The 27,590-nt window shown below is 34.2% G+C and overlaps 2 protein-coding genes and 1 long non-coding RNA gene across 3 annotated transcripts; 2 read left to right on the top strand and 1 right to left on the bottom strand.

Annotated features, from left to right (window-relative positions):
* Window positions 1-408: 408 nt before the first annotated feature.
* Window positions 409-24,239, bottom strand: LOC119066227 (protein YIPF5). The gene is made up of 6 exons (XM_037168551.1): window positions 24,092-24,239; window positions 23,764-23,865; window positions 23,490-23,688; window positions 1,424-1,534; window positions 735-919; window positions 409-668 (listed from the first exon to the last, which is right to left on the bottom strand). Exons 2-6 carry the CDS (start codon window positions 23,856-23,858, stop codon window positions 506-508), a joined length of 753 nt encoding a protein of 250 aa, XP_037024446.1. The 5' UTR covers window positions 23,859-23,865; window positions 24,092-24,239; the 3' UTR covers window positions 409-505.
* Window positions 7,619-27,590, top strand: LOC119066234. Its single transcript, XR_005085722.1, has 3 exons — window positions 7,619-7,630; window positions 21,282-21,286; window positions 26,713-27,590. It is a non-coding gene; the product is annotated as an uncharacterized LOC119066234 (long non-coding RNA).
* Window positions 24,284-27,590, top strand: LOC119066215 (T-cell activation inhibitor, mitochondrial). The gene is made up of 11 exons (XM_037168538.1): window positions 24,284-24,447; window positions 24,530-24,654; window positions 24,881-24,900; window positions 24,960-25,080; window positions 25,140-25,383; window positions 25,444-25,664; window positions 25,722-25,813; window positions 25,882-26,126; window positions 26,195-26,326; window positions 26,387-26,579; window positions 26,643-27,590. The coding sequence occupies exons 1-11, from the start codon at window positions 24,431-24,433 to the stop codon at window positions 26,673-26,675; spliced, it is 1,443 nt and encodes a 480-aa protein (XP_037024433.1). The 5' UTR covers window positions 24,284-24,430; the 3' UTR covers window positions 26,676-27,590.

The raw sequence follows: 27,590 nt of genomic DNA, 5'->3' as shown, positions 1-27,590 counted from the left end.
ATGAAACAATTTCAATTCATTTCATCTTTTTACTACCTGCCGTATGCGAAAGTTGACCATTGCATAGCAAGTTGTCTACTGTTGCCTACAGAAGCTGGTTTTGTTTTTATAACAAAATTGTTGGTTCATGTAACGATTACTGTCGCAGCATTCAATGTAAAGCCTACTGTTCCATCCACATTAGTATAACATTACGATACGTGCGTATGTTTAAGTATAGTAAGATCCATATCGCACGTGGAATGAATAACATTAATTAGATTGAAATCATTGATTCTTATAATTCCACTCCACAATTATAGCGACTTTCACTTTCGACCTACGACGCTTCATTTTCATTGTTCACAATCGACTACTACCTCAAATTTACCCGTACACTCCAAAAATAAATTAAAAACATTTCTCATCTCAATATCAATAGTTTTTCTCTTTATTCGAGCATACAAACATACAAAATGATGTCAATATGACCAGGACCTTTTCTTTGCTCAGCTGGAAAATAATTTTAAAAAATCGTAATCAAAGCGAACACGCCGTAGAGCAGGGCACATGGATATGCTATCAATATCTGCTGATGATCCATTGAGTAAGCGGTAACGAAGAGCTTTGACGCTGAGAGTGCACACCAAAATATACAAAGTCCTGCAAATACTGTACCCACAACACCTCTGTAACATTTACATGGAACACAAATTAATAAACTGAAAGTAATCGTTGGTAACCGAGGAACTCACTGAACGGTGATGAGAACATTGATGCCGGACAGTACGACCATCGGAAGAATACAGTAGCCCAGAACCGAAATCACTGCGCCCAATGTCACCTGGGACTGTGTGGCCATTAATGAAAGAAGTACATAAAATGCAATGCAACCCATCACGCCGATTCCATAAATGTACGAGAATGTTACTTTGCCACTCTAAAATAAACAATTTAGTGTAAAGAGAAGTTGATAAAATCAACAAGAAAATGGTGTCTTCGTTGCCAGGAAGTGTATCGAAATAATTACGATCTTGTGACTTCATTTGGACGGAAATTGTATATTCACATGCTAGTGGTATAAGTTAGTTGCATTTACTTCATTAACTGTGGATGTGTAAAGTATAGTACGTTATTGCTTGCACTGTGCCTAGTCGTCGAAACAACAAATTTACAATGCAAGCAAGACCGTAATGTACTATTCGAATGAGACGAATGAAGAAAATGGCTTCTTGTGTGATTATTTGCATCGTATTTCACACACTGAACTCCACTTCCATCATTTGTACGTAATTGTACCGTGATTGATTGCAAAATAATGATTTGGTTCAATAATTAACTTAGTCAGGCTCGTTCATCAAATCCTACACTTGCCAAACAACAAATTCCGAAGCATGGAAGCAATGTGCTATTCGCATAAAAAAATGTTGTAAAATTTACTTACCAACAACAGAAATCCTCCTAATGCCAGGCAAAAGACTAAAGGACCGGCCATATCTGTGTCCTGTAAAATTGATTGATCGGCTGTTCTGAATGGATTGAGTACGCATAAGGTCTGCAAAAATGAAAATGAGACATTCGTTAATAAACTATCTCTGGAGAAATACTGCAATTCTCTTAAGGGACAAAATCCTTGATAATCCAGGAACTGAGTGTCTCAGGCAGTCATAATTCTGGATATTTGAGGAAATAGTTGTGGGTGTGGTTGCTATGAAACCCGTTACAATTTATCAACAGTTTATTAAACGCAATAGGAAAAAAATGTTCACAGCTGAGATGTTGCCGGGGTGAGCTAATGTGCACACTTTTCAGTTAAAATTATGTTGAGTTATATTGTCAATGATCGATGTCCCTTCATAAAGCAATGAAAGTAAACTCTATAAGTATGGTCTAATGTCAAAATTTGTATGGAGCGGAGCGGAGGAAATATCATATATTTTCATTGAAAGGTGAGTTTGTTTATATGAAATCGATATACCATACCTGTTTTGTACTTTTATTGTCATAAAGGACGTCCCGATTCAGTGTTGCTATGCAGGTTTAAAATCTCCGACTCCATAAATATGCATGTCTGAGGTATCAAATGTATTGCCGACCATGTCAACCCCAAATGGATACAGGAGTATAAGTTTAACTTCCTAAAGTTTTTGAGTACAGCTCCATGTATGGCAACTCTGAATCGTGGACGTTCTTTATGTATGTCCTCAATTAAGTATGACGGATTCTTTTGAATTTCGGCTGACCAAAATCGGCGCTATTTTTTCCGGGACTTTTTTAGGCTGGTTGTAAGTTGCCAAAAGCCAAAAAATGGGGTTTCGTAGTCCGGATTTTATTTCCGTAAGGTGGTGAGGACATGGGCGTGTATGGGTTCGTTGTAAAGCTGATGTCGAGCTCTACCGGAGCAAATATTAACTTCTACAAATTTGATGATAAACGGCCGAAAATATGACCTCCGGAAAATTTCTAAAAATCTAGGGAACCTCGGTGAACTTTGATGAGTTTTACACAGATGCCCATATTTAGTAGTTTGGCACGTGACTACGTAACAGATGAAAACTGTGTGTTTCACTCCGCCAAACCACTAAATATGCGTATCGTTGTAAAACTGAGGTCCTCCACATTCATAATAAGTAATAATTTAATCAAATAATTGCATTAGTGAGGTCACAGCACTCATCAAAGTTCACCAAGGACTGAGAAATTTTCCGTAGGTCATATTTTCGGCCGTTTGTCACCAAATTTTTTGAAGGTAATATTTACCCCAGGAGTACTTGACCTCAGCTTTCCAAGGAGTCGAGATTTCATTTAAGTAATGTGGCGAGGACACAGGCGTGTATGGGCCTGTGTCCTCTCCACATTACGGAAATGATGTCCAGACGACGAAACCTCATTTTTCGACTTTTGGCCACTTACAACCAGCCAGGTATGGAAGATCAAAAATATATGAGACTTGACTGGTTTTGGGGCAGGGGCTATTTAGTCGAATTAATTTGCCGAAATTCGCCAAAATTCGCCGAAATTCGTCGAAATTCGCCAAAATTCTCCCAAATTAAAAAATTCAAATTTTGAAAATTTTCTTCCAAATTTATGTTTTTTGGAATATTTTGCTAGTTTTGTGATATAGCATAACAAAAATATGCAAGAATCTACCAAATTCACAAATATATGTAAAATTCACAAAATTAGGACATTTTTCATCGTTTGGCCAAAAAAAAACCTTCATGGCTTCCCGGTTAAAAATAGATTTTTAGAATGTCTTGGCCAAAAATATGTAACTAAGTTCTACGATTCTTTGAAATTTCTTAAAATCATGTATAAATTCACAAAAATTCGCAAAAATTCGTCAAAGTTCGCCAAAATTCGTCAAAATTCGCCAAAACTCGTCAAATTCGCCAAATTCGCCAAATTCGCTAATAATTCAACTAAATAGCCCCTGTTTTGGGGCCTAGGCACCAAGGCATAACTAGGCATATATAAAAAGTCCCGGAATAAATAGAGCCGATTTCGATCAGTCGAAATTCAAAAGAATCGTAAGAATTGTATAGAGACAATAGACTGACACTCTCACCGTTTCCATACCGCTACATAATTACAACTTTTTCTTTAATTTATTCAACAAAATTTTTTAAGTAAAATTCTGATTTCCTTACTGAAACATGAAAGTTTCTTTGCTTCAAAATAACGACACCTAATCTTCAGGAAGCAGTAGGTGTACATCGACATTGAAACTTACATAAGCTAAAAATAATTCAACCAATTAATTAATGATTTGAAGTGAGACTATACCCTATAGTATTTACTATCGGAACAACGTTATCTTATTAGCATGTTCTAATTGTAGCCATTCAAAATGTTATTCCGATGAAAATAATCTAATAAATAAATTGTGGGACGAGATTCAAGTTTTCTGATCAAAACTACATGGGAAAATTGAAACTTCTTTAATTAAAAAGTCAAAAACTTGTCCCGTATCCGAGTCACCGATAGGTGTATATCGTAAATATGGGAACTGCGAGAGAAAAACCAATCGACTTCATGTGCCGTAGAACAGCTAACACCTAGATTCACATACACAAAACTTTCCTCATCCAATGTATATATTACATTTTACATGATGGCATGTCGAAGAGTTTACGAAAAGAAAATTAACTTACATGTACAGGAGGAACCTACCACACATAAATACATTAAAGTTAGCATCAGATTTCTCCATATTATATACATTCCTCTGATGGATTTCTTTTCTATTTCTATTCGAAGAAACATCATATACTCGTTCCTGTTCAATATACGAAGTAAAATCAGATAAAATTCGTTTAAAAGCTTGTTTTACGGTTGATTTCATTAAATTCCGAAAGAAGCACAAAATAACGTTTTGTCTTCTTTATCAGACATCGTAGGGTTTCAATTGAATATGGGGTATACTAGGCTAATTACATTTTTTTTTTGTTGGAGGGATAAATCCATTCAGCTTTTGCAGAGTAACGAACGAGATTTGAAAATGAGGAAGAAAAAGTTCGGCTGTAAAACGGTTTTAACTGTAATTGTATCACTAATTTGAATATACTCGGAAAAACCTCCTCCGTTAAACGTTTTTGTGTTGTACGTATTGTACGCTACAAACCAAATTTATTTTCTGTTAACCCAACGTATTGAACAGATAAACGAACCAATTTTAGTAATTGTGTGAACGTTTTCTGCCCAATTGTGCCTAACTAATTTCGTTTTTAAAACACATTTACTATGCTCGCATCTTCAATTTGATCCATTTAACAGATTGGCGTGGCACAGATTCTTATCGAATTACAACGGTAATTTGATATAACTAAAGTGAAACTTTTTCTCTCGTCGACGCTGTAATTAAATTTATCGAACGATAATCTCCTATCCGTGCATTTCATTTCACTGCGAATCTTACAACTGTAAAAGATTGCAGCAAAATAGAAATGTTTTTTTTATATAAATTTCATGACTAACAACACGAATGTAAATATTTCTGGGTGACATCCCATTGCTCTAACGTTTCAAGGTTTATTTTGAATCTCCATTTCATATTTTCATTTTACAAACGCAAGAGTTTTTCCCCAGCTCCATTTAAATCATTTTATTTGTACACAAGGGATGTTGTAACCGGTCTGAATACAGTTAGTTAGTAAACAATATTAAAGGTGTGCAGGTAGCTAGCTAGCACTTAGAGTTTTTTTTTTGTGAAAATAGTCCACGGCAGTCGAATGGGAATTGTTAGTCAAATTTTACGTTTTTTATAACAAGCCAATGAGCTGTGTTTGTGGCTGTTAAATCAGGTATGAGAATCAAAATTTAGATATTTTTGGTTTTTATGATTTCTAAAAGCAATGTCTTCAAGACTGTACATTTTGTTCTATAAAGAGTAAATATTTCTGAATCAGAAAATCTTCATTTTTTGCGACAGTTTTCATTTCCCGGAACTCCCAAAACTTAAGTCAATCAATTCAGATATACAAAATTTCAAATGTAGACAGTTAAGAGGTTTCAAATTTTAGATGATGCAAAAGATCTCCAGATGCACTTTCTTGAACTCCGTATTTTACTTCGTAAAATGAAACAGACAGTGAAATTTTAGCTGATTCACACACACAATAAATACTGTTTAGCGACCTTTATGCGGTTTTACAACTACCACGCGCGTGCTTGTAGCAGCTTCAACAGTAAAAACAGTTCTGATTGTATGTGTGGATCAGCTGAAAAACAGATGAAGCAAATTATTCCTGAAATTTCGCTGCATCTAACTTTATAAAATCCAAAAAAACCAAAATAGTAAGTGCTTTTGTCATCTGCTATCGATAATGATGATAAACATAAATGCCAAGCTCCGGCTACTGAAGTCTTATATAGCGAAAATTTACGTTAATAGAAATGAAGTAAAAGATTTTACTCACAAAGCTCAAGCGAAATCAATTTTTTACTTCATTAACATGTAATTATTTGGAACTTTGTATTTTGCCTTGAGCAAAAGTAGTAAAAGAAGTAAAAGATTTTTTATCGGTCTGTTGAAAATGTTAGAAGAAAATTGATTGAGATTCGATAATTATATTGGTGATATGATTACCGTTTGTTCGGAGATCTGACGCTGCATGTGATGAAAACACTTAATACGATATATTGAATGGGTGAATTTTTCTTCTTTGCAATAACCATCCCGTTTTTACTCCAGTTGATTTCATAGGCTTGTATAATAAACAATCAAAACACAAGCTAAACATTGCCTTTGCTAAAAATGTTATGTTCACACATATGACGTCAACGTAACATAGCAATGTGTGTATAGCTGCGCGCTGTTTACCATACAAGCAATGAGTTTTCGTGGAATACCTGAAGGGAAATTCATCCACATTTCTAATTGAAAGTACTGTGCACCTTACAGGTTTTTTCTGATGCTTTAAATGCTTCATCGTTTACGACAAACAGCGGATTTACACTCAGCCTTCCGCTCATATTATAATTTCCTGAAGCAGAAGCATAGTGCGGCGAATATTGAATTTACCAGAAACGATGAAGTGTGAAAAGCTTATGATAAAATCGAGCTACTGCCATTGAACCAGTGTGGATAGCATTTAACCATACCGATCTCCGCTTCTTGTCAAACTTATTAATCTCAGATCAAATATACCATATTTTGAAGCTATAATAAATCACGTAACGTAAGAAAAGAGGGTATTACAATCGACAACCCATACATTCGCAGATAAACCCAATATGCCAGACCCACTCAAAAACAGCGGGCGTTACGTAATTTATGAACGATCTCCAAATTGGTTGTAATTTCTGTTGAGCAAACCACTTCAAAAAGATTCTATCGAAAAGGTTTGAATTAACCGCTTATCTTTTACCTGCCACACGTACTCTTCCATAAAGATTCTACCCACCCCAACACCTCACAATATAATCGCGAAAAATCATTTATCGTTCATAGTTTCATTGAAAATATTGAATGCTGCCACTGTAAATACGAAATTTCAAGTGGAAAAACACCCCGAGGTTATATCGGAACACTTCTTGCGCAAGAAATCAAAGTTCTCACAGCAATATTGCACCTTCCGTAACGAACTCATCGTCTATCTCGACGACTGCCACAATCAAAATAAATAATGATATCTGGGATCGTGGTGAAATATATTAACCGAACACAACAGCGTTTCTGTACAATGTTGCACACCACCAAACCCAATTTCGTTTTGGGAATGCTTGAATGCAAAAATATTATCGTTAACTTTCATCATACAATTTTGTGAATCCGTGAAAATGCGAACGGAAAATGTAAAAGGAAAATATTTATTTTTACAAGCAATAACTAAAATAAAAGAAAAACATAAGAGATATTCACGTAGCTGCATTTACAGTTTGGTTTTGTCTACATTTAACTACTGTATTTTATTGGGTTATACTGGTACGGGAGGGTAGTCTTACAATAAATATACCTCTGTACCATCAACAAATCGCAGAGAATATCGTTTTTGTTTTATTTGACATGAAGAAAAAATAAAATAAAAATAAATATCGAAAGAAGAAGTTATTTGAAGTTGGAAATCTCAGAGCTGCTACTACAATAACACACCATAGATCTATATATAAAGTGGAGGGGTAGAATTCATCCAGTGACTTTAGCTGATAGGTACGAGCAAAATGTATAAAGCAATATAGCGATGGGATGTAAGTTTTATTGTTGTACTTTATTGATGGAAGCTATAAATTGAGCTCTTTGGTTTCTTTTTTTATTTTTTTTCCTCATTTCTTTCTTTATTACACAGGTACATCAATACACAGAAGAAGAGAAGAAGAAAAAAAAACCGCATCATTTCGCAGGAAAGAAGACTTTCACAATGATAGAGCATCATTTAAGTGCTTCACTTATTTAATTCTTTTTCCCTTCCGTTCATTATTGTAGATAATTTTATTTACGGTTGAAAAGATTTGTATTTCATTAGATTGGTTTATTATTTTCAAAAGAAACACGATCCCCACGGCGATAGTCAATAAAATAAATTCCCCTTGTCGCCAGATAGAAGATATTTTTTGTTGCTGCCGCTGCTGCTGCTGTTGTTGTTGTATCCACGCTTAAAGTCAACAGAGAATATTATGTTCGTACATAAGGTAAAATGTGTAACATTTACGTTTTTCATGAGCAACGGCAGCTTATTGCCTTCTGGGCTGTGTGTATCAAACACCACAAACTTTTTTTTTATTTTTCTGTGAAAACTTAATAAAACTTTTCAAATAAGAGAAATAAATATTCCTTTTCATAATGCGAAATGAAATTTAAATTGTACGAAACTTTCGGTAGCTTAGTAATAAGTGTGTTATTGAATCGAATTTGAAAAGCCATTGGACCTGTCTTGGCCTATCGAACTTTCTCAGTATCCCCACAAGAAAGTTTTCTTCACACGAAGAAACTTTGAGATGTTTTTTTTTTGTTGGACTTATTTTTTTCCTCTTCGTTCTTCGTTTTTGTTACAACTTCACCGTTGGTTCGGTTTTGATATTGGTACAAGAGGGAGAATGAGGATTAAATAGCGACTCGGAAGAGTGGTTGTGTTATAGTTGGTTTCTCCATTCAACTTTCAATGCATTTAAGCCCGGCTGGTATACATCGAACCGAAACACCGTCCAATGTATAGCATAAACTATTCACAAATATGTGGTGGAAAAGTGGCATGGTTGAATGTGATGTAAACATCAGAAGTAAAAGTTTGCAGGTTGATTGTTAGGTTTTTGGGGAGGGTATTTAAGTTTGTTTCTTAAAAGTTTTCGATTTTATTGTAAGGGAATGGATGTGTATGGGATTTTGAATAGGGCGATTGTTTCTTTTCATTCCACTTCGTAATAAACTAGCAAATTTTATAGCCTTTTAAGTTTAATACTTTAAACCGGTCAATTACATACATGACTGTTTTCCAAACAACCGAAATTAAATTCATGTCAAGTATACGAATCGAGTATTACAACAAAGTTTGTCCGGATTTTAAGACAATCTATTTATATAGAAAATAAAATTGATGCACAATACACGAGTAATTTAGGATAAGAATTTAATTCGGTTTGTCGGAAGAGAATTGCGCCAAAACACTTCCTGAATGAGCAAAATTGTCCTGTGAGCATCACAAAATAATAATAATAAAAAAAAACTTTGCTTCACGATCACATTCGCCTATTTACATGAATACTCGGAACAATTTACAAAACAAGTCCCATCGTGGAATTTAAATGAGAAAATTACTGAACTTAGAAAATTTTCCACTTCAGACGAAGAATTTTTTCTTGTTCACCAGTATTTGAGCGAGGTATTTATAAGGAATTCGAGTTCGAAATTAATTTATGTTTGGAAATGCTGGGAAATTTTTTTCCCACCACAAACACAAATATATTGATTGAGAAGTCATATAACATTGAAGTGATGTTTTTACGGCTGTAATGTTTCTATACCAAGTTAAAACTAGGTCCCACCTTTTGGGCGGGTCAGGTCCCTAACTTTTCTAAATGCATTTTTGACGTATTCATAAAAACTTGTCACATTTACTACATAATATATTTACTATATTAATGACTCCACGCAAATGACAGTAAAATTTGCCAAAAAAAAAATCTTGGAAACCATAGAGCGTAAGGTGGAATGATTTTTGACCACTTTTTGAGCTCTAAATTTTCTCATAAATTTTCAATTTTCAAGATTTTCAATAATCAATTTCAAATCATAAATAAAATTTGACTCGTGTAGATTAACTTCCCACTCATATGAGCTGTCTATTATTCTTTTTGTTAATCAGAGTAGATACGAAGTTTGTTTTGTGAATGTGGAACGAGGACTTTTTCACAAAATAAAAAAGTGCGATAGATGTTCGTCTCTGACACTTTTGCGTAAAAAAAGAAGTCCCCGGTACTTAATACACCTTCACATGGTGACATGGTAATAAATGAACTTTATTAGTTTTTGGTTGATCGTTAAAAAAAACACAGTTTACCAATATTTTCGGTAAATTGGTACCAATTTCGACTCTATAATGGTAAAGGGATTAAAAATATTTGTAAAAGGAGAAATTTATTGGTAGACCGAGAAAAAATAATCCCTCGAATAAAATTTCCCATTCACAAAACCTTCAATTGTGAATAAAATGTCACGACTCGAGTGAATTACGGCTCTCGCTTCGCTCTGGCCGCAAACTTCACACTCATAAAATTTTTACAATATTCTCTTTGATTCATTTAATTCCATGTATTTGAAAAAAAATCTTCAGAAATTAGTTGAGATAATTCATCTTATATTGCCTGCAAAAATTTAACTTTTTTATTAAAATTTCTTACACTTTTTAATCAAAGTGTGCTTATTTGATAACATTTTGCATTTTGCTGGCGTAAGATGTGGTTTTAAAGGGAGTAAAAAACTACCTACTTGATCAAGTTGTTAGTCAACTATCAAATTTGTTAGTCAACTATCAAAATGTTAGTAGTTCACTAGCAATAGATGTTTACACGATAAAAGCTGGGCATCGAATGATGAAATTATTCTTTCTACTAGTTTCATGCACATCGAAAACAAACTTATATGATTTGCTCACACTACCCAACCAAATCGAATTTCATCAAAGAAAACTTTTTTAATTGAGGCTATGTGTTTTTCCCGTTTTTCTCGGATAGCTTCCAGATCCTTAGTCCTACATAGTCCATCTTCGAACTTAGCCTCGGGATTTTAATTCCACAAATTAAAAAAAAAGAATCATCCAAATTGGTAAAAAATTACTCAAGTTATCGATTTTTTGTTACCCACATTTAATGTTTTTCATAGCATTTCATACATTTTCAATCACAGTGAACCTTTTTGTTACCCACATTTTTCGGTATTTTCTGGTGTAAGACCCGGACTTTCAGTCAAGGGAATTATAATAATCCGGACAGTCAATTGGATGGTGGGCGTTATTCGAAAAAGATAATATTCTCTAGCGAATGGTATACAAATTAAAATTTGTAGAAATTAGCTTCGGCCCTTAATCACTTAATGGGAAGTTTGATAATTTTGCATAAATAAACCAAAAAATTTTTTTTCATATTTTTCCTACCCATTTTGCAGAACGAAAATCATTGAGCGAATATAGAAGCAAAAAAAAATGAAAAGCTAAAAATCTATTCCCCCATAACATGTGGGTATATTTACGCATATAGACCCAAAACACCAATAAAAGGATTTCTATGGATTTCTATCTCCGAATAAAAAGTAAAATAAAGCGAAAAGCAAACGTGACATTTGGGAAAGATATTTTAATCTGATATTAAAAATTTATTGATATTTTTTATGTATTTTAATAATATTATATTTTGTGTCGGGGAACGAAGCGACGACGAACCAAAAAAAAAAATTGGTTGGGAAAATTGGATACACAAAATGCGTAAATATAAACAACGGAACGCTATATGACTGTGTGTTTGGGATATCATTTTGTGAGGTGGCAATGGGTGGTGCTCGGAAAAGGGTGTTTTATTACTTTATATATATATTCGTAATATGATACCTCGTATGGCTATCCGGCAATCATGTGGTGGTATGGGTAGTCATTTATGTTTGCATAAATCGTACTAATAATTTCGTAAATTGATTTTGTTCAAATATTATTTTTTTGGTGCGATTTCGATGGAAAAATAGAGAGGAAAAATTGATTACGGGAAAAATCAAAATCACACAGAATTTTGTAAGAGTTAATGTAATTATGGGCACAACGGCTGATTTACACTCTGCAAAAATATGAATTATTGTAGGAAATTGACTGTTGACAATTTTTGATTGTTTTTTTATTGGTTTAAAAACCATTTTTTCCTTCCACAAACGTTTTTGCATAGTAAATTTTGGATGACGCTTGTCTCTACTACAATGCCAAACGTTTTAAAAGTATTTGTAAATAGCAGAGCTTTTGTTCATCAAAAATTTACATTTTTAATCAAACACAAAAAGAGTTTTAACTGAGCCGAAACGGGCTAATCTCGAAATCTCCACAACAATACTAGAGACTTTACACACGCAGTTTGCATGTAGTACAAAACCCAATTTAATTTTACAATTTTTCTACGAGTAGACTGCTTTTTTGCCAGTTCTGAGCTGAGCAGTGTTATTTTCGCTTGTTAAATAAAACATTTGAGAGAACATAGAAATGAGCGAAGTAACGAAAAATAGAGCTTCAAGACATTTATAACGCGATGGGAACTTAGAATGTGATTGACTGTAGAAGTTTTGAGGATTGCTGTACAGTGATGATTACTGGGAAGTAATCATCACTGTACAGTAATCCCTTTTTAATGATTCGTTCTTCAAAATACAACCGTTGGTCTCTATTTCTTAAAGTTGAACCAATAAATCGATGTGCAGCTGAATTTCGTTTCGAAAACTTGTTTATGAATCCAGACCGAACTTTTTTGTTCTGACAAAAAAAAAATATCCATCGGGTGTTTTCGATGTCAGCCCGTCAGCCGAATATGGAATATAAGTTCGAAGAATCGTTTTTTTTTATTTCTTAAAAAATTGCCGCTGGAACCATTTCCTTCCAAAACAAGAAAATTTTGTATCGACCCAGAAAACAATACACTGAAGTGTAATCTCCAACGTAAAAATATCGGTACTGAGAGTTGTTTCACGGGCGTTTTCATGTTCCCTTAATATTCTGACTATACGTTATAGCAATGTTTGACAGAAAACGAACTTTTTTATCAATTTTTTTTCCATGTTCGATCTGATTTTTTTTACCTCCCTTAGTCATGCTAGAAATTTAAAAATATTTTCTATAGAAACAATTAATTCCATGGAAACATGAAATCTCCATTCAAAACAAAAATTATTTTTCGTTCATATACCTCGACAATGAATATGTGCAGCCATATATGTTGGAGCTCAAGACATTAGAATTCTAAGTATCGACCTCGACCCTCTCATTTAAACTTTATTCAAGCAGACTGTGTTTTTATTATGTTAGAACGAAAAAGTGGCATCAAAAGACTCAGAAAAATTACCAAAAAATATTATCTGTGAAAAATTCCAGGAAAAATTTTTCTTTGTTCCAATTTTCCTATTTATGACACGGAACGTACAATGTTCATATTGGAATATTCATTAAACATCAGTTCTCGTTACCCGTGTCAAAGCCACAATACACTTTTCTAAGATTTACTTTGATCTCATCGGAAATCTTGAACATAACAATACCAGACAATGCGTACTCAGCTTTGCCAATCAAACTTATTGAGTGATAAATTCTCCCAGTTCACATCAGCGTTGAACAAAAACATCTTCAAATGATGATGATTTGAGTGAGAAATAAATTAAACAATAAATGGCTGCAAAAGTACCACTTTGTACGGTGTACTCGTTCATCAACAAGCTTCTGACGTCTATTGTGGTCTTATGAAAAATCTAAAGTGTAATCTGAGTTAATATCAGAACAACAGTGTCATATTGTTGAACTACATACATTGTAACGATTGTAACACAGTATAGAGATTTTGCTTTAATGTAATTTTATCGGATTATGTCGATCGGTCCTTAGCAACTGAACTGAACTATCTGAGATGGTAATTAAATTTTGTAACATAACAATCATTAATATCCATCTACATCACAATGGATTGGATATTGTATGGATGCAGGACGTGTCTGGTACATATTAATTTCGACAATCAATTAACAGCATCTATACGTATGCATACGAATGCATCGCATACACACAAAAATAAAATGATTTTAATGGCGGCCTATTCCATAGACAATGTCCGAACCTCAAAATTATGCTTGTGGAAAATGATGGTATCTGATGTGCTGCGAAATGGTGTATAATTACCCTTGTACAGCTGTGGTTTAGCTGTGATGTTGAGACATTGCGGTTAACGATGAGTGTAACCTGTGTTGACAACTTCAATTACCTATTTTAGTTCAGTTATGTCTTATGGAAATCGATTTAAACGTCATTTTGCGAATATTGAGGAATTTGAGGTCAACAGCACCTCGAATTCGCACTTTAATATTGAACGATATTGGAGAATGGGAAGAATTCAATAAATCGAGATGAGATGAGCACCTTTATGTTTAAACAAAAAATGTACAGTGGCGGACTTTAAATTTTGTGCACTATTCTGATTCAACTTTTCGATCAGCTGGCCCATGTAAACAAAGTAAGTTAATTTTAGAATTAGGAGTAGAATATTCGTCAACAATACAACTAAAGAGAGTCTCATATGAGTCGAAAGTATCACTAACATCGTGCGAACATTTGTTTCAATCCGAATTTGGTACATTACATTTGGTACATTTGGTACATGATATAATGCAAATCTTTAGATTGTTTAGAAACTAAAATCATTTTAGCCGTAGAGTATAGTCTTATTAAAATAATTTAGATGCTGAGACTGTTGCATAGAAAAACCTATGAGCAGGTGATTCCAAAATTCAAAAACTTTCTGTTTCAATGTCTAAATCTGTGCTATGAAGCAAATGCTTTCTAAAACTTTTGACCACTACCGTGGTGGCACCACGAGTTGTTTAATCATCGGAATTTAAAGGAAAAGTAAGAACCAATGAGAAGTTCGATGACGTGAATGCCATGGACATAAAGAAGGTAGATTCAAATAAAAGAATTTAATGCTATTCATCTTTATGAAGTTCAATAAATTAGAAAATGGGTTGTCCACTCAAGCTATGCTTTCCATGCGAAACATGCTTTCCATACGAAACATACTTTCCATGCGAAATATGCTTTCGATGCGAAACATACTTTCCATTCGATTTATGCTTTCCATTGGAAACATGTTTTCCATGCGAAACATGTTTTCCATTTGAAACATGTTTTTCATTTGAAACATGTTTTACATTCGAAACATGTTTTCCATACGAAATATGTATTCCAGTATTCCATTTAAAACAATATCTTTTCATAGAAAATCGTTTATTTTTCTATTTATTTAAATTTTCAAATTTTGCGCTGCATCGACGTTACCTTCTAATCTTTTATATACATGGCATGAAATGTCAACCGACGCATACATTTGCATTAAAAAACAACGAATACACTATCTTTAGTTTTATTGTTAGCGATAATAAACTAACCACTGCTGCCATTTTTACCTAACTACTGATTTTGAAATTAACTGAGTTTGTTTGTTTACATGGACCAGCTGGTCAAACAGCTGAATCAAAATAGTGATCAAAATTGAAAGTCGGCCACTGTATCTCTGTTGAGAATGATCATTAAACTCTTACTTAAACTGCTTGTCATTTGTTATCAAAAGCGACAAAATAAAGTGACGTGCTTTTGCTGGCGTTCTTTTATATAGCAAAATATTATGCCCAATGAAGTAAAAGATTTTGCATCAAAAATTAGACGATACCTGAAACCATTTTAACAATAGAAGTAACAGATTGATTGTTTATTATTACAATACGAATGCCGTTTGTAAAGATTAAAACAAGCCGTCTTCCCAATTCATTATTAGAAAATTAAATCAATCAGTACGATTCGATCGAAAGTTCACATTGTTTCCTTGACCTTTAAATATTTTGTACCCCAGTCACACACTTCCGAGCAAAAAATTCTAAATTCTTAAAGACTGCCTACAAACAATTCTATATAGCAAATGACCACTTTACTACAGAAATTAATTGAATTAAATTCTATGATTTTATCGATACACATAGAAGGATAACAAAATATAAAAGGTCTTTATCGAGGAGCTATAAATTCAATCACCATACGCTATACCATATCGTTATATACATAAACATTGTGCTACGGAAGGGAAATTCAATTCAGATTAACACACAAATTAGATTTATGACTATGAAAATATTTCACGTCGCATCTTCTTAATTTCTTCCTTACTTTGCTGAGCCTCCCCAAATATTCACTAAGTTATAGCTATAAATACAGATATCCACCACGTTTTGCTCACATTATGCCTATTTCTATCGTGCTTTTGCTTTGCTTTCTCTGTGCCAAAAATTGAATCGTTTATTGCCCACTTATCTCTGTTACATCTGGAGTTTTTTTTTTTTCATTTCGTTTTTTTCTTCTTCTTCTTCTTCTTCGTTTTGGCTAAAGGAAAATGCGAAGTGTTTTCGCTTTATGAACTCAAGTTGTACAAGAATTCCGCATAAATATAAACGAATAAAATGTAAATCTCTCTTCTAGATTTCAGGGGGTGGTTGAAACAGAAATGAAAATTCCTCTGTGATGAAGAAAAGTGTGCGGTAACATCACAACATACATAGCGATATCTATTCGATACATCTATAAATACCGAAATACTGCCTGAATGGCAATCCGTGAATACTGAATTATACGTAGGGTACGAACCTTCTGATGTTTGTGTAGTTTTGCAGAGAAGAATACCCCCGAAAAAAATGTACGTATAAACGGAGCGAGACATAGAACAGAGTAGAATATGGTTGAATGATAAATTCCAGAAGGTCGTTAATTACAGGTGATGGTGGGTAGAAGTACCATCTGTCGTTGATCGAGGATTACAATTATCGTGTTGTGGTTTTGTAAATAATTTAACCGCGGCTTTCAATTTCTCCATGTGGAATGCGAAATTGTATATTTATATCACTTAATTAGGAATTTATAAATAAGGCCACAGAAACACTGGCGAATACAAGGGCATGCTTTACGTGCCCATTGTGTGCATAAATAAGGATTACGAGTAAACACGATTTTTTTTCCTGTTCTTCTCGTTCTGTTGTTTTTTTATGTTCTTCTTCGTTTACATTACATTTTGCTCACTTTTATACTTGTAGCCTGCAGGCGTATCGATTGTATTGGAATGGAATGAGATCTATAACAATACACACCATATTGTACCCGACGAAAAAAAAGGGTTGAATTTTTTATGCTTGTTATTTTGCGTAGAATGTTATTTGAAAGGATGTTTCAGGCACTAATTAAGGGGATGTTTAAAAAGCTATTTCAACTTTTAATTTAGTTCCTGCAGCGATAATTTAAATTTCTCATTTAAATGAGAAAAGTTTTTTTTTTTAATGCTCTGTGTATAGAGTCAATTTTAAAATGCTGGAGCAGTTTGTATTAATTGTTTCAATTAAAGGAACGTAATAGAGATTTAAGCTTTTTTGCCTCTCACTTTTTCGCTTGTTCTTTTCTAAACATAATTCAACATTTGTGTTTGTTTACATTTTACTTTTCGAAAGTACAACACATAATTTCTAACGAAGTTGGATTATAATTGTGATTGTGTGCATATCACGGAACTTTTTATTTATATTTTATAAAGCATATCGAGTATATATGGCTGTATGTATGTTCATAAACTACGTATACAATCAATGTAGGTATATTATATGGAAATCTCAGTGTAAACAATATGAATTATACAGACAGATTTAATGTGAGAACATACAACGAGTATGTACTCTTAGAGCCGTGTGGAACGTGTATTTCGGTTTAAATATTTTTGCTGCCGTGCTTCCCTTAGTCCCCGCAATTTATTCCGTTTACTGTTGTAACAGCATATATATACTGTTCCGGAACAAATTTAAATGTGAATCAGGAACAAAAATTGTTTACCAATATTGCTGGTCCATAAATTACATTCAATTAAATGCCGATTTATCGGTTCTATATTTGGTTTGAGAGATATCCGCATTTTACAGATATTTGGAAGGTGGTTGTCACAAATTATATTCGATGTTCAGTACAGGTTTGTGGAAAATTACTTTTTTTTAAAGCGCAGCAATCCAAATTCTAAAGTTGGAGAGGGTTAGCCGAAAGACTGTGTACTCTTTAAATCCACTTAACATCTTCTTAGATATCAACTTTATCGAATTTGAAGGTACTGTTTTGCACACATAAAAACTGTCACTTTCATAATCTAAGCTGTTCTTGCTGTTATTCTCCGTTTCGCTGGTTTCTCTCATTTTGAGTTATTTCAATTGGAAAATGAGTGACATTAGAGAAATATAGAACAACAGGAAGAACAGCTTAATTACGATAGTGGCAGTATTTACGTGTGCAAAGCAGTAAGTCTCTTTTTGAAGTAATTCTTGTTGAAGCCTTTTATTTGAGGTAAATGCAACTGCACTTGCAATCAGAAAGTCACCGAACATGTGAACAACATAACAATAGAATCGCAAACAATATAACAGAAAGGCTCACTATTCTTACAATGATTAATTTAATTTAATTTAATTTTCCTTGATTTTCCGATGTTTTCCTTAATTTTGACAAAAAAAACTATTTTGGGGAAATTCGAAAAAATTAGATAAAAGATGAGAAAATGTTTTCTCAAAATCCATGCTATTCTGTGTTCTATTGTTTACGTGTTCAATGTCCTTCAGCCGAAATAACAAATAACCAGTCACGTACGGCTATTCATCTGTTATCGATAACGACGACAAAAACAATGACACGCTCTGGGTAATATGATTCTTTATATGGTAAAATGCATGTTAAAAAAATTGAAGTACAAGATTTGAAATTAACAGATTAAAAATACTTTGATCGATGGAAGAAATAGACTCGATAATAATATTGGTCAAATCCTTGCCGTCTGTAACAAGTTAAACATAGCTGATTTCTTATTGTAATACAGAAAATTAGTGGAATTCAATTGGTAATTCGGTCTAAATTAGGTCAGACTTAAAAAATTGTTTGAATTTTGAATATTTTGACTGATAAAAGTCATAACAAGGAAAATGAGGATGGGTGAAAAACATCCTTTTTGAGTATGCGTATTATTTGAATAACTCCCAAAGTCAAACGATCATTATCTTCTATACATGTGGGATTGTTCTATGATAAGGTAGCCAACCAACAGATGAAAAACAGTACTTTCTAAGGAAAACCAACTAACTCGTACGCATACTCTAAGTTTAATTTAAATTATAAAAAGAAAATTCAAGTGGTTCGATAACTACTTATAGAAACAAAGCGACAATATTACCAACACTCAGGCACTCGAAGCTATAAACCAAATGTCACAAATTGACAAAGAACTGTGCAAGAAGCACATCGATCTTTTTGCCGGCGATTTGTTGATGTATGTGTATGTCACTGATTTCCATACTCATTGTGCATGGAAAACTAGTGAAGTGTAATGATCGAATAAATGGTCAAACGAATGAGGTCGCGTTAAAATGTTATTAAGTCAAAACAGTGCAAGAAATGAATGCTGTGGAATTCTGATATTATATTTTGTATAGAGGTCTGATTGGACGTCAATTGAAATTCTGATGTCATATATGTAAGTTGAACTTTGTTGCTGTGAATGCTTTGTCAAAACTAATATTTGCTGTAATATTGAATGTGACCAGATCTATATTACATTAAGGGTGTCAGCGCCGAATGTTTGGTATACTTTTAAAAAGGAAAGAGAACAAACTTTGCGAGAAAAATCAATGTGTGACATTTAGGAAGGAAAACTTTTTACGGTACAAAAATGTGTACAACTTCGATCGACACGACTTTCTATTCAAAATCGATGTTTAGAAGTTCTGAAAGAAAATTTGTAAACATTTTCACAGCTCGGTGACGAAGCGTAAACTTTTGTTGCTTGTATTGTGAAAAATGTTGCATGTAAACGACGATGTGTGCCAGTTACACGCCTAGAAACTATTACTCAATTGCTTAAATAACTATTTATACCATCAAATGGATGTGAACTAAACACTCAAATATTCCGAATTAGCTTTGCTCTACTGGCATCGTTAAATCTAGAGTAACTATTTGTGTCGAACAAATATATTAGCATGAAGTTCATCATCGCATGAATACTCAAACTTTGGAACGCACCTCAAATAATTTGAATATTCTAAACACAACGTTTGCGATTAGACTAAATGTCTGCGTGAATTGAAATTTAATTTTAACCATACCATCTAATGAATTTCATATGTTTACCTCTGTATTTACGTTCATGCCAAATAGTGTGGTCGTGTAGTAGATTCGATGGAAATGTGTACAGAAACCCGTTATCGAATTCCTTCATGTTGTGCTCGTTAAAATTCAAAAATAAATTAGTCTACCGATTAGACTGCATGCAGTTGGAGCTTTACGGTTCAGCGTTTATGGTTGAGATTAGGGAATAATTCGTTAGGGACCATTTAAGCGGATTTTCCTTGTAGTGTCACATTCCTTGGATGTCACATTTTGGACCACTCAAAATGACAATTTTTATAGCCACCTCGGCAATATGGGAACATAACAAGGGCAGGGCTTATTTTAGAGAAGTTTAGCCCCAAAAAATTCTGAAGTTTCCGAATAATTCGGGGAAAAATCCAACAAAAAATCCGAAAAAATTTCTGAATTTTTTTACGGAATTTGAAAGAACTTTTCGGAATTTTTCAGAACTAAAATTCTCTTAAATAGGCCCTGCCAAAAGTCATTACGAAAACATATGAGTGGAAATTTTTTGTAGGCGATGTGTTCGGTCCTTAAAGTATACATTGACCGCATCTGTTAAGCTTAATCGACCCCTCTCGCATGGACAATGTTTATCAGATTGTGTTAGAAGCTTTTACATTATAACCCAAAGTATACAGAGGGAAAATACCCCACAACGGTTCAAATGGAAAATTATATTTAATTGTCGGGCAACATGCCCTTTAATGGAATTAAATTCGGTGAGCCGCTTCCGACTCACTAAAAATGGTATATTATAAAAGCTAATCCATCTGCGAAAGATTTTAATTATAATTTTTAATCTAAATCAATTCGAAACAGTAACGACAGACGAATTACCTCGTTAAATATTCACCAAAACGTGACTAGGCAACGATTCGGGGCATGAGGCAATTTGAAATTAAAAATAATTGTATTTCAATGCTGACCTGAAATTTCATAATCCCCGTTCCCGTACATTTTTAACCCAACAGAAAAAAAAAAACAATGAACGACGAGGGTGTCTTTACACGGGTGAAGAGTAGTAGAGAATATAAAAAAAATAATTTTACATCTTCATAGTCCGTGACGCGGGGCATGATGTAATACCTCGAATAAAAAGTTATAAATAAAACTCTGATCCCCAAAAAAAGCACGAGAGAGGAAGAAGACGAAGAAAAAAAGGCCACTCTCGTGGGGTGAATAATTAATAATTCAAATTAATTTGTTGATTTTAATTAAAAATTATGCGAATTAAATCACATTCGGCCGAAAAGAACCAAATCATTTCTACCATAAAAAACCCTTTAATCTCCATAACATCTTTCGAAACAATTTTTAAGATTATAACGCAAAGTTACTCTACAATAACAGTTTCAACCCTTTTTTGCATAAAATTTAAAATATGAGAAAAAGTGGAATTTTTCGTTATATTCATTTTTGCGAATTTTTTTTTTGTGTTCTGCTAGCATCGTCGTCTTATTCACTCCATTTTACACCCCAAGATGCCGAAAATTTTCTAACAGAGCATTTTCTTTTCGTTTTTTTTATTTTATTCTTCGTCTTCTTCTTCTTCTTCTTTTCACTTATTTTCTTTACATTTCTCTTTGTATTGTATGTAATGTTCGTGTGTTAGATTGAGGCGCATATTCTTTGTTCGGCAAAGAAGAAAAAAAAGGAAACGATATGATCCTCCTGGTATATCCATGCATATACTAACTATGGTGGTGGTTTACGTTTCTCGTTTTTTTTTTCTTAACCCAATTTACTTCTTTTCCTTTATAACGATAATCATGCCAAAGATACCACCGTTTTGTATGTCTCAACCCTCCGCCGCACAGTCGAAACGAAAAAGCTTTGAATATTTTATACATTTAGCGAGCATAATATGAATATTAGAACGAATAAATCTTAAGATAATTGAGTTCATATTTTTTCACATAATCGGATATCTATAAAGAAACTCTATAATGTGCTAATGTTCATGAAAATTGAATAAAAAAAAAAATAAGAAAGAAAATTATATTCATCCGTGAAATTCGTTCCTTTTTATAACCATGCTTCAAAGAATATCCGGCAATAATGGACCATGTTTTGTGAAATTTGGCTAATGTTTTACTTGTGACGCAAAAAAAAAGAAATAAGCACAGCAGCAGCAGCAGCATTTTTTTCTCTCCATCATATCGCCTTTTGCCTTCCTTCGTCATAATTTCTAGCATTGTATAGTGAATGAATCCGGACGGGGCGGAGGGTAAAAGCAAAACATATTCGATGAATTGGAAATATGTTTGATCTTATGTGAAATGGAAGTAATGATTCAGAATTCAGACGCAAGTGAATAAAAATGATTTATTTCAATATCACACACACACACCCCATTCGATAAATATGTAGTCAAAGATGCAGAAACAATTTTTTTTTCTTCTTTGCCTTGTAGAAAGTCACTGACCGGTTCGGATAGTTCACTAAGTTTCTCATTTTTTTTTATTGTAACACATAGAGAAAGGCGAACGATGATCTCACAAATTGATAACATGTAAATAAAGCAGAAAAAAAAGGAAGACGAAAAAAGAGGAGATAAAAAAAACGGAAAATATACTTTATCTTGCGGCGCTATTGTTCTTCGCTCTACATTTTATACTATCAACGATTGGAAAATCAAAAATTTAATGGATTTTCTGTCATGGAAATAAAAAAGAAAGATATCAAACCGAGATAAATAATGTATTCAACGTTTTGAAGGAGCTTTTGATAAATATACGCTTTAAGCATGCTTGATTAAGCAATTGTGAGACTATTGCTGGGTAAATAATACGAGGAAAAAACTATTACCAGGAAATTGAATGGGAGTAATGCTGAAATTGAGTTTTCCAATTTTTACTGGAAAATGTCAACTGTGTATAAATAAGCACACCTAAGTTGAGGTTGCTTTTTGTTCTTGCTATTTGTGAAAAGAAATTGTGTAAGAGGCGAGTCGTAAGTGGGTGTATAATTCAATTTTTATACCTGACCACCCACAAATTCATAAAATTTACTACTAAAACAATTCCATTTGACCATTTCGATTGCCGGAGCGGTCTGCTAATAAAATCACAATTACGTCGAGTTAAGGTCAGATTATTATGGCAAGTAAAAATCACAAACCCTATATTAGGATCACGACTGACAATGGGCCGGTATTTCACGGTGTGATCATTTACCCTGTCACATATGGCTATTCATCTGTTATCGATAACAACGAGAAAAATAATGACACGCTCTGGGTAATATGACCAGTTATAAAGTAAAATGCTTGTTTAAAAAAATTGAAGTACAAGATTTGAAATCAACATATTCTTGCCGTCTGTGAAAGGTTAATCGGTTACTGTCCTTGTTGTAAGTATTTTCAAAATGTGATACTCTCTCTGGCACCAAAGTTAATCGTGACGTAAGTCAAATGGAGAGACAACATCATATCTAGCTATTTGGTGCTAGATACAACATTGGTTGGATTCAAAATCCTTTGATCCTAATCCTTATAAAATTCGATAAAATATATTGGTGACAACCTTGTGTTCTGTGAAAACCTATGCGGTTGTAAGCCAACTTTAAACGGAAATACCAAAAGTCTTCACTCACCTTTTGCATAATGTGACCCGGATTAATGCCCAGTTCTTCTAACAACGGAGGTTCATCATCGAATTCGCTTCCTACTCCACCCGATTCAAAATTGTCAGCCGTGGGAGTGAAAATACCGCCCGCATACGCATTTGCTGGTGGATCATAAAATGAACCAGCGTATGAGGGTTGTTGTGTCGCGTCGATGGGTTGGAAGTTTCTTTATTGAAAAAAGGAAGATGCATCCGATTAGATCATAGCTCAATTGATTTCATGAGAGTATTGCAGCACTTACAACTCTTGACCGAATTGTTCCGGCATCTCAAAGTTGAAACTTTGATGCATTTGCTGGTTTTGATTATTCCAATAATCGCTATCGTACGTGGCCATCGTTTAACTGTAAAAGAAAGTTAGTAAGGACACCATTAGTCTGGTTGCAGGACGATAGACGATATTTTTTCGAAAATATTCTCGGGCTAGCTCGAGTTAACTGTTCATTGACAGATGGAGCTATTTTTCGTTGAATGTCCAACACAACATTATTCTACTCATCATCAATTCGTTTGTGCAGACGGAACAATACAATTGATTTTAAAGGTAAATTCGGCGAACACTTCACTAACCTTTTGTTTGCTTTGATGTAAATTAACTAGCTTAGACGCCTAACTGCAGTCACAGTATTAAATGAGAGAACAATCTTAGAAATAACACAATAAAACCGACAATGTTTTGATAGAGAACTGCTCATTTGACGTTTCTTTTCACTGACAAGTAGAATTTCTAATGGATGATGACAGCTGAACACTATCCACAGCCAGTGGGATCAGTGGTGAAAATGTGTGACGTTCAGTTTGCAAAATACAGTTTCTGCTGTTGAACTATTTACTAAATTAAGATTTGAGTTTAAAGACACAAAATTCAATCAAACCAAAAAGCTCTGCACATTTTTAGCTCATCTTGTGATGTATTTAAATTTAAGGTGAAGACAGACATTAAGAATTGCGTAGACCATACACGTCGTAACTAAAGTTTGTTATGTAAATGTTCTTCCTATTTTACAGCACAAACTGTTTACACAGAAAATGTTTTGGCTCTTTTGGATTAAATATTATTAGAACAATAACCAGTGCCCAGATAGCAACAGCACTGAGACCATTCTACTTTGTGGTTCATCCTGATTTATTTGGTAACGTATTTTTCGTATCAAAGGTCGATGGATTTCCCATTCAGAGACTCTTAGGTCAAGCTTAGAAACCTGGAATATTAGGCCCCATTTGGGGTAGAGAATTGAAAAATTTACCACTCGAAATTAGGTTGACTAGGTTGATGGGAACCCATAAGCATTTGGGAATGAATATTACATTACAAAGTTCGATTGATTTCCAATTTGTTCTTTTTCTTTATGTATCCAGGCAGGCATCCAGAAGAAAGGGTAACATTTGCCAACTGAGCCATCATCCAATTTAAGTAATTTTTGTCTTCGCATTTTAGTCGACAAATGAGGAATCGCTGAAACATCTAAGCGCCCATTTAGAAGCATTACAGAACCAAAGAGTATCATCGTCGTCGCCACGCATTTTATCGTTTTATTTAAGAGATTCAAATCGGAAAGGTATTTTCAGGCGATTCGCATTCGAATTACAACGATTATGTACGGCTCTTCTACCTCAGATAAATTCAAACTCATCCGGATACACATCGAGCAAACGTCGGACGTAAAATTTTTTATAAAGAAAATCCTGGAAAGCTGCAGCCTGTCCACGGACTATGTGAATAAAATCAAAAGTGCACCGATTAAGAAAACTACGAATGTTTTTACTGGTGGTGGGGACACCTTTCACGGAGCGTCACCATTCGCCGATGAGTACGAATATTATCAGCGAATTAAAAAGACCCGACAAGAGAAAACGTTGAAGTAAGTTTTGCAATTTGGCAGTCGTAACGCAAGGAAATAACAAAAACCTTTAAATTGAAGAGGATGGCTGCAAGCAAACCTAAGTCTAGCGCATGAGAGATCTGATAGTCTGGCAGATTTGAGGGAAGATGTTGAAAGATTGGAGAAATCGTTATCACGACGTTTGAAGCTGAAGAGTATTCAATACGACTGCGGCTGGAATGTTGAACATTATCGCGGATGTTTGAAGAGTTTAGAACGTTTAGCCAATATGCATGAAAAGGAGTTGAAGCAACTGGAAGGTAAAGTTTTGTGAGCCATCGAACTGAAAGCATTGAATTGCAATCATTCCTTTTCAGATCGAAACCTGGTATTCGCACTAATATCAGGCGTTAGTCTGGAAGGCGACGTCATGTTGTTTACGGGAGATGTGCAAAGGAATTGGTTAGACGTAAGACACATACTCCTGAAATACCGTTCCACAGTAAATGTGAATCTCCTTTTTGTATTTTGTTCCAGTTTATCAAAAACATTTCCAAGCAAGATGACTACTTGAAACTCATACCGTCCTATGAGTCTGCGTTATCGCAAGTTTTACGCGAAATTCGAATTGCTCGTCGAAAGTTTATGCCTAAAGCTCAAGTAGTTCATTATGCTTCGCAACTAACCAAAGTTACAACGTCCATGTTGGATTATTTAACATTTCACAAATATCCCAAATCCTGGCCAGACACTTTGAAAGACTTTGAAATTGTGATTGAATCGTACTTACAGATCCGAACTTTCGCAATTTTTTACAGTTTTTTGAAGTTACAAATCCATCTATTTTCAGTGAAGCCGGACCGTTGATGGTCAGCCCTACTGGTCAGTTCATTGCGCCGAGTACGTGTCCCGGTTCGATACTCGTTGATTTCCTATCAACACATATGGACGAAGCGACGCAGAAAATGGAGGAATATAAAACGTAGGTGTTGGAGGAATGAAAATCAAATTCGTTTATTAAATGGACCGAAACGCTGTTTAGGAACAAGTACATCGAAAGAGAATTGCATCAGCAATGCGTTAGCGAGTTGCATCTCAAGACATTGACCAAAGACGATTCAATCGACCCGAATAAAATGATCGAATGCTTGAAGAATCTAATCAAAGCACAGGTGGAATGCAGTAACGTTATCCTACACATAACTCACTATTACTCAGTGCTTGCTGATGGCACGGTAAGTGTGAAGAATTTAGATTTTCTTTTGGTGCAAATTTTATTGACGACTATTGACTTACAGGTTTGTATACCGTGGGATTGGACGTTGGAATGAACGTTAACTAACCGGAAATACCGTTAGACATTTAGAGAGAGATTTTATTTTTGTTAAGAATATTTACTGATGTGTTGTCGTGAACACATCGTCAATTTATTTTTATATCAATCGGTTAAACGACGTGCCCATTTTAGATGTAGATTTATGACGAATGAAGTTTGTTCTGATGGGAATCTCTTTTCACGATTGGTTAATTCAGATCGGAAGCTAACTAACATTTGAGGTACATCATCGCCATCGTGTATTGACCATAGTTTGCCTTATTGTTCGATTAATCAATAAATGTAAATTTTAGACCTGTGCTCCTCTGCTGAGTCCCTCGTAAAACCACTGGTCAACGCCATTGCCAAATTGTTACATTACCCGATACGAAAAACATTTTTGTTCTACGACGTGTACCTATGAGCCCAAAGAACGACCCAAAAATACTGTAAGCCATACGCGCCATTGTTTCGACAGGGCACGAGTTTACTTTTAGGCAATCAGAGTACCTCGTACAAAGAAAATTTGTAATTATTTGACATCTCGTTGGGAGCATCCATCCCATCTGACCGTAGAAGTCGACGTACTTGCCATACATGTTTATTATCCGTGAAGCGTTGATGTAATCAAAAGTTTGTTTAGCTCTCAGCCGAGAAGATATCCGATCATATTATTTCACTTGCAATACAGTTCACAGTGTGAAGTGGTAAATTGTAAGGAAATAAAGTAGATCAACAGATCAAAACCAAGAAAAAAATGGTTCTAACCGCCGTGAGTTTGAAAATTACATTTAAAATTTGGGCATGCGATTAATCTGATTATCGATCTTTGTGTGATGCATTTAGACAGTGAATATATTTACCTTTTATTGTGCCATCGAACACATCCAGTGTCAATTACAAACGACAATAAAACAATTGTTAAAAACTA

The sequence above is a fragment of the Bradysia coprophila genome, chromosome IV (genome assembly GCF_014529535.1).
Source record: "Bradysia coprophila strain Holo2 chromosome IV, BU_Bcop_v1, whole genome shotgun sequence".
Taxonomy (NCBI): Eukaryota; Metazoa; Arthropoda; class Insecta; order Diptera; family Sciaridae; genus Bradysia; species Bradysia coprophila.
Note: the sequence above shows the minus strand (reverse complement) of the source record. Positions and strands in the feature narration are given on the sequence as shown.